Source organism: Mustela putorius, unplaced genomic scaffold (assembly GCF_011764305.1).
Source record: "Mustela putorius furo isolate JIRA1106 unplaced genomic scaffold, ASM1176430v1.1 tig00003901_pilon_pilon_pilon, whole genome shotgun sequence".
Classification (NCBI taxonomy): Eukaryota; Metazoa; Chordata; class Mammalia; order Carnivora; family Mustelidae; genus Mustela; species Mustela putorius.
In genome coordinates, this window is record NW_025422049.1 from 14943321 (window position 1) to 14951538 (window position 8218).

Below are 8218 nucleotides of genomic sequence, written 5' to 3' on the forward strand. Positions count from 1 at the left end.
GCATGTATGTTTCCACTAGCCTTTCTGCCACAGAAGACATGAATCAGCCACAACATGCTTTTCCAAAAATGGCTCAAAATCTTTCTCCTTCATGGTTGTAGCTCCTGCCGAAGATCCCTTTCCATTAAGGGTCCCGGATTCTACCAGATATCCCCTTCTGTGGTCCCATGATTTTGGGAACCAAAGAAGGTCCCAGCTGCTGAGCTCTGATGATATTACCTCTTCCCATGACTTCTTAAGCTCTAGGATTGGTGGTGCCTTTCTGCTTCTGCTCATCTGTAGGTTGTTTCACTCTTCCCAGTTTTCTTCTATCATATGTATCAAGTCTTTGTATTAAATTCCCTCCATTGGAAAGCTAGAGTGGTTTTGGTTTTTCTGATTGGACTGAATGATATAACTACTTTTAAAGCCAGTAGTATGCTTTATAGCTTTTTGGTAAAATCTTACTCAGGAAACCGCTAGTCAGATCTTTAAGCCATCCCAGTATGGCTACTTACTTCTGTGCTGGAGATTCCCTGTCTTCCCCACGTGCATGTGCATAAAACTTCTCCACTCTGCTCTTTGTTTAGGAGGCTGACCTCTACAAACTGCATTACCTAGGCTTGTTTGCCCTGTGGCATCCAGGTAGATTCTGTCTGCAACAGCAGAATGGAAGGTGGAGGACAAAGTGGGATATTTAATTCTTCAACCCCCTACTGGCTTTGTCTCTTTATCTAAGGCCATAGGTTTTTGGTTTCTTCCTCATGGCTACATGTCAGGCCAGATTCCAATCATGATTCCCTCCCCTTGCCCCCTTCAAGCCCAGGAGTGGTCATAGAAGCTTTCTGTTGCTGCTAGTCCTTAGGTGCTCTGCCATCTGTTGTTAGCCCTTAATCTTACCAACCCCTTTGTAAATCCTCCTTTCCTTAAAGTTTCTTTACTCTCCCTTTTTGATAATGCCACCTGCTTTCAGCTGGAGCCATGATCCACACAATCACATTCTTGTGTCTGCCAACCCACGCTTTGTCACTGCAGACTTTTGGGATCCTCCTTATATTATTCTATACCTGTACCTACACTGCTCCTTTAGTTTCTGGCTTCTGATTATTGGCTCTATTCCCGTCTTATTTCTGGTCCTGCTCTGAACCTTTGTACTTATTGTTTGATTTTGGTCTCCGCAGGCTGAAGTCCTCCCTCTCCCCAAAGGACTTTCTATTTCTGCTCCCAAGCTTCTCTGGGCAATCTTAGTTTGAAAACCCTTAAGCCTAATCTTCTTTCCAACCTGCTTGATAAGTCCCTAATCATCCCCAAACAGGGAGGAGCATATTTGGACTTATTATGTATTACATTATTGTCCTTTCTTCAGTCTACTCTACAGCCTCCTCCCTGGGCAACCACATCCACGAACACCTCTGATGTATATGTTCATGTGAGCTCCAGACCTGTATATTCAATGGTCTATTCAACACTGCATATAGATGCCTCAGAGGTACATTAAGTTGAACATATCTGAAACCAAATTCACATCTCCTTTGATCCAGTTTTCCTCCAGTGTTCTGTGTCTCAGTGAATAAAGCCACCATTCTTGTTCAAACCAGTCATTCTAGACTCCTTCTTCTTACTTACCCCACTTACTGCTTATCTAATTCACCACCAAGTAATGCTGATTTTATCTTCCAAGTCTATCTCCAAGCTACCCACTTCGCTTTATCCCTACCTACTACCACTTGGTGGCAAGTCTAAGGTATTACTAAACTTCTGAACCACTGCCATGGTCTGTCAAGTGGTCACCCTACATCTACTCTTGCCACTCTTCAATCTGTCCTCCATAGTCCTGCAAGAGTTCTCTTCCTCTTTGTACTAAAAATAAAACAAAAAAAACCCTATAGCATTGTCCACAATAGAAGGTTTTCCCCCTTCTCTCCTTTTATACACCTGTTAGATTTTAGTTTAGATAGTATCTCCTCAGTCAAGTCTTTCCTGACACTCTAGGCCTGGAAGGGCAGCATCCCTGCCATTTTATTTGTACCCAAGCACTCTATGCCTTGTCTTTAGAACACAGTATCCCCGTTACAATCTGATTGGTGTTGTCTATCCCAGTATGCTATAACCTTCACCAGGGCATAGGCTGTGCCTTGTGTTCACTGGCTAGCAGTGCTAGGAGGTGCTGAATAAATGTTGAATAAGAGAATAAATGAATGAATGAATTTAGGTACTCATTATCTTTGCCAGATTGCAAACTTGCCCACTGCAGATTAGATCTGCAGAACCTAGTTTAGTATACTGTACAATCTGTTTCTTTTAGTCTCCTCTGTGTCCATACTTGATGTCCTCAATAATTACTGGATGTGAAAATGAATCAGAATACCTAGAATTGCTCAAGTTATCTTTCAAAATCTCCTCACTTATATTTAATAGGTGTACTTCCTTGTCCTGCCGTACCTATGTTCCATATTTTTGTCTCCTTTTCCTACAGGTACAACAATTCATTCTTTGTGGCTGGAGGACCCTCTTTTTGCCAACAATTCTCTCCCTTTTAATGTCATTGCATCTATTATAAAGCACAAATAGAACTGTTGTTTACATGTAGAACACTACACAGTTTTTTAAAAGTGCACTATTTTTACCTAAGAGGGGGGGGTTCTCTTTTCTAGGGGTGAGACGGGAGATAATCATGCATATGATGAGGGATTGGCATTGACTGTGGGTGTTAAGTCAACTGATCAGAGGATTGGGATTTGCATTGTGGGTGATAATCCATCCATATTTCTGCCTCTTCCCTTCATTCATGTAAATTAAAGCTGCAGGATCTGCCTTTGTGTAAACTTCCCTACAGTCTGTTAATATGCATTGCTCTGGCTATAAAATTGAAGAGATGGAGGAATTCTGCCTATTTGTTTTGAATTTGGGCACAGGGAGTTAATCATCTAGAGAGCTCAATTGTTGCTGGCAGAACTTGGAGTATTCCAGCATGGAAAGCTTTGAAATATCTATTCAGTGCTCAGAAAGCAAAGCATGGTGGGATGAGTACTAAACTAGGAGTTCAAAGACTGACAGTGTCACCTTGACTCAGCCTGTGTGTAACCATGAATGCCTCCCTCACCTCTGTGTTCACGTAACACAGACTATAATATCTCCACCCAGTTACTCACAGGGTGGCTGTGAGGATCAAATAAAGAAAGCACAGGGAAAGGTACATTAAGAATGATAACCTATGAGGGGAGGGAAATGTTGAAAGACTGATATTTTAGATGCCTTATCTCACTCTTCGATCACTTTCACTGGAAGCTGGCACTCATTATCTATTTTTCACATCTTACTACTATAGAAACAAGTGCATCAATAACTTTGCAAATCAGAAGAAAATAAAGGCTGGGAAATTGGGGAATAAGAAGAAATAACGACATCTCAAAATTATGAATCCCACAGGGTGTCTCAGTCAGTTAAGTGTATGACTCTTGATTTGGGCTCGGGTCATGATCTCCAGGTCATGAGATCAAGCCCTGAATCAGGCAATGTGCTGAGTGTGCACGTTCTCACTCTCTCTCAAAAATAAAAATAAAAATTTACAAACTCCACAAATTGGCAGCTGTTCCAATTTATATCAGAGTGAAGAGACTAATGTTCTTTACATTCTTCAGACAATAGATATGTGTTATCAGCAAACCAAGAAGTTTATTTTCCAGGGATCAAAAATGACATGCTAAATAATAATTGAAATATTAGGTTTGTTTTTATACCATATGAATCTATCTGAAATATTGACAACTTCAAACAAAAGAAACCAAATTTTTTTTTACACAGTTCTTCATTTTGTTAAAAAAAGTTCCTTTACTACAAATGCAGGTGAATAAATGTATTACTAAATATAGCCATTTCATTGAATCAAGTGGACCTCTCTGACCTACGTAGTAAGTACAGTGGGGTCAAAGTCACTTATGAGTCCAAAACTTCAGATTTGGCATGGATAGAAAGGTTAGGCTGGATGAACCCATCTTTACTTGATTAACCTTAATATTTCCTGCCTGATACATAATACACACGTCTTTTTACAATATACCTTGTTTTATACAACCCATGATTCTGAAATGTATTCAAAGTACATTTTTAGAAATTGAATTACTTTTAAACGTATTAGGAGAGTGTACCATTTAGAAAGTTCATATGTGAGTCTTCTTTTTATTAAGTTGAATTATATGAAATTGTGGAGAGTTGAGCACTTTTGACCTATGGAAATGACAATTTCCTATGGGCCCGCATAATAAAAAGTAAAGAATCACTCTTTCACCTTAAAACAGAGTACATCTACACATAAATAACCTGTTTATATACATTTAGGTTATCATGCAACTTTTGGAGAGTGGGGATGGGGGAGGGAGTTGCCAAGTCAGCATTTTGGATAGATGGATAAATTCAAATTATGCCCACTGATTGCTCTAGCTGCCTCTTTGAGTAGTAATATATGTTAATTAATATATCGAGGGATAGAATAAAATTAATACAAATGGAAAAATAATTGTCTTTACAGTAATTTTGCTATGATGAAAACATTCGGTTTATTTTCCTAAAGATTAAGTACCATGTGAGTCACCATAATGACACATCTGCTTAGATGCAGCTCCATTTATGTTATCACTAGAAATTGCGTGGGGGGGCGTTGGTTAGGTCACCATTTTAGTGCAACTGTGCTGTGGGTTTTGGTTAATGCTCAGTGAAGATCTGGATCCCATGGGGAAGTTGTGATGAAAGAGGGTGGTTGTTTTCCAGGTGAGTAACCTAATCATAAATCAGGACTCTTCATCCAAGTCAGTGATTAAAGAGCAGTTTTAAGCTCCAGAAATTAGGGTACAGGAGGTCAGGTGAACAGGAATGAATTTGTAGCCTGTCTCTTCATCAGCTCTGGGAACAAGATATTGAATATCTTGCTAGTCACTGCTGTTGAAAGTCTCATCAGTTCCCTCATGTTATCCAGCCACTGACTTCCTAACCGTAAAGTGCATTCAAATACTGCAAGTGCAAAAGAGAGAGCCTGGAGCAAGGGGATATTTATGTCCTTAAGAAATTGTGGGAAACATTGCCAGCCCTCGATGAAGTCCATGTAAGGCTGCTAAGAACTAAAATGTTGAAGGGTATGTGGAGTCTGGCTTTGAAGGCAGACACAACTTGAACTACCAAATGTAATAATATAAGCGTCACTATGCGTTTTGGAAAACGTAATGCCTAAAGGGAAGTACATGCCCTATTGGAGTCTTAGCCTGCCTGCCGATCTCTTCTGAATGGTGCAGAAATCAGCTGCCAATTCTCAAGGTCCGCTTATTGTAACAAGTGAGCCAGAGGCACCAGACTTGCTGCTAAGTTTAGCTCTGCATGTGGGGATTTCACACTTTGCAGCCCCTTGGAGAGAAGAGTATTGGCAAATGACTCTGTATAAAAGTAGAAAGCACTTGGGAATTTCACCACCAAGCTAGATTTAGATCAGAGTAAAGGGGCCAATCTAAATTGGTAACAGACTAGAGAGAGCTCTGTGTGTCTGGCGGAGGGCGCATTAACCCAGTCCAGACCATTTCTCCCTCACCACACCCGCAGTTCCCGAGGGAGCACCCTGTGACATTTGATGACCCTCCTTTAGGGGCCAGAGAGAACTGACTATTTTTTAAGGCGGGTAGAATTATTTTAAGCAGGTAGAAATTGACAATGTGCATGTTCGTTTTTTGGCGGCAAGTAGATGACCCGCCTTCTCATTTCTAATTTGTAAACAGGACTCATCTCCTTTGGTTCCCTTTTGGAACATTCGTTTTTTAAAAAAATCAAATTCTGTACTATTGGCATACTAGGCTACTTATGGGAGTGGAATTTCTTAAAAATATATTTCTCTTATAGGTAATAAGCAAAACACTTCCTCTTTTGGCAGGGATCAGGAAGGGAAACGCCTTTTCCAGGAAAGACAAATGTGACATTTGAGGACATTGATCTTAATAAGGATTTGCAGGAGGGTGGTGTTTAGTCTTTTCCTCCTTTGTCTTTTTCTTACACTCAGATCTAAAAGGAGCCCTGTGACTAAATAGCTCTCTGATCATTTTTCAGAAAAAAAAAAAAAAAAAAACCAAAAAAAAAAAACCTGGCACCCAGAGGCTTGAATGTTTTGTCCAAAGCCACAATCATACAGTGACAGAATACCAAGATTATTTCATTTCTGCTTTAAAGTCTAGTTGGGTCTTTTTTGCCAGGGCCATCTTTAAACAAAATTCATATTTTGGTGCAACTCAATCCTGGAACGTGACAGGGAGGGAGGAAAAAGGTAAAGAAACTGCACGTATAATGGAGGTTTCGTTGTCATGACCACATTTGGACTTACTTTTCACTTGGTTTGGGGGAAGCTCATGATTCCGGATTTTTGTAATACATCTGCCATTATCTAAGTTTTTGAAAGTCTAGTAATAGTAATAACACAGATATAAAATGCACATTTTCCCTCTCTAAATGAATTTGTTGACTAGCAGCTTCTTTCTGCAAACTTGCTCTTTAAACATCAACAGTTTCTTTAAATCTCTTCTTTGGTTTGGGACAAACCCAATGGCCTTGGATGATAAAATCATAGTTTCTTTGGGAAAAGGGTTTGTGGTCCCTTCTATTAACCTCTGACATGAATTAGCTTCATGTCAGCAGAGGCCAGTCTTTAGGGTCCAAGTGCTCAATTAAAGCTTGTCCTTTTCTCAGGGGTACTCTCTTTGAACCATTAACCCCCGTGAAAGCAGATCTTTCTTGTTCTCGGAACTTCCAGGGATCCTGTGTTTTTTACAATAGCTGCATATGAATTTCTGTGGTCTGAGGTTTGCTCAGGGCCCAGGCTCTCTTTGGTTACTATGGCAACCTGCCCTCCCAACCAGCTGCCATTTCCTTTATTCCTGGCACAGAATGAGTCTTAAGCCTTTTAGATATCCCACAAGCAGAATCAAGATAAAGAACAACACGCGCGCACACACACACACAAACCATGAACAGCTTATTCAATAAACAACTTGTTGATTTCCCTACACGAGAAGCCACGTGCAACAAAATAAACTTTCCCCGACATCAACATCCAAGGGTTTACTGAGATCCACTAAAGCCTGTCGTCAGCCTGGCTTTACGGAGTGGGGATTCGACTCTGCATTTCTACATCTGTGAACTGAGGGACACTTTCGGTGCTCTCAGAAGTGATGGGTGAGATGACATGTTTGAGCCGAAGGAGCATCGTGAAGAGCAGGATGAGGAGAATGGCCAGGAGGCTCAGGAATAAGCCCACATACATGTAGAGGTTGGAATACTTATCTGAGGTGGTGTCGACCTCTGTTGCCAGGGTGGGGAAATGGGCCCGGCCAGTGAGATTTCCATGGTACCTGAAATGCACCTCCGTCATCACTCAAGACTTCTGTGGGTATCTGTTTCTCTTTGCCTTCTATTGCCCTCAAGGCATTCCACAGTCACTCAGACCGTCTCTGAATACACTGGAGGTGTTCTAATAATCTTACACAAAGCAGTTACGACTTGAACCAAGTCAGTGGTGCACAAGCAGGAAAATGGTGATGTTCTAATTTGGCAATGGCCACACTCTGTCCAGCACCCCTATCCCTCAATAGGTTTTGTCAGAAATTCTTAATCATTAAAAAATATATATATATATAACTCTTATTTTCCACAGTCCTACTCTCATACTGATTAAAACAAATAATGGTGAAACTGCTCTATAATACTGGTATGGGCACAAGAGATCACAGAGTGTGATATCAGGCTTTTACTCTACTTTGATGGTAGGAGAAAGGTTCTCTCTTTTACCTACGGTTCATCTAAGTGTGCACACTAATCACGTGGATTTAACTGGGTTCTTCTGTGAGGAGACTTTCTAAAGGATTTTGTGTATTTCAGGCTAAGCATATCTGAATTTTCACCCTTCTTGTCTCTCAGAGTCTCCCCTCAGGATGGAGCAGGTAAGGTTCCTGCCCAGCTGCCACGGCTTGAGGGCTGTAAGTCGAGAGAACGTGTGTTGACGTCCCTCACTGTAGGCTGCAGGGAACGTGTTGGGTAATTCTCAGAAGGAGGAGACCTCAGAGATGCCCGCAGCACTCTGTCCAGGCTCAGAAGATTTGACTCTTAAGATTCTTCAACAGATTTATACTCCTGAAAATCAAAAACAAAAACAGAAGATTTAGGTATCTAAGAGAAACAGATGTCAATTTCTTTTGGGATACAAATTAAGGGA

General features: G+C 40.8%; 1 protein-coding gene across 1 annotated transcript; it reads right to left on the reverse strand.

Moving 5' to 3' along the window:
- Positions 1 to 7052: 7052 nt before the first annotated feature.
- Positions 7053 to 7562, reverse strand: SERTM2 (serine rich and transmembrane domain containing 2). Its single transcript, XM_045068240.1, has one exon. The coding sequence runs from the start codon at positions 7376 to 7378 to the stop codon at positions 7106 to 7108; it is 273 nt and encodes a 90-aa protein (XP_044924175.1). The 5' UTR covers positions 7379 to 7562; the 3' UTR covers positions 7053 to 7105.
- Between the last annotated feature and the right edge of the window lie 656 nt (positions 7563 to 8218).

Coding starts and splice junctions, on each gene's coding strand:
- SERTM2 (XM_045068240.1), bottom strand. CDS start 7,378: ATGACGGAGGTGCATTTCAGGTACCATGGAAATCTCACTGGCCGGGCC.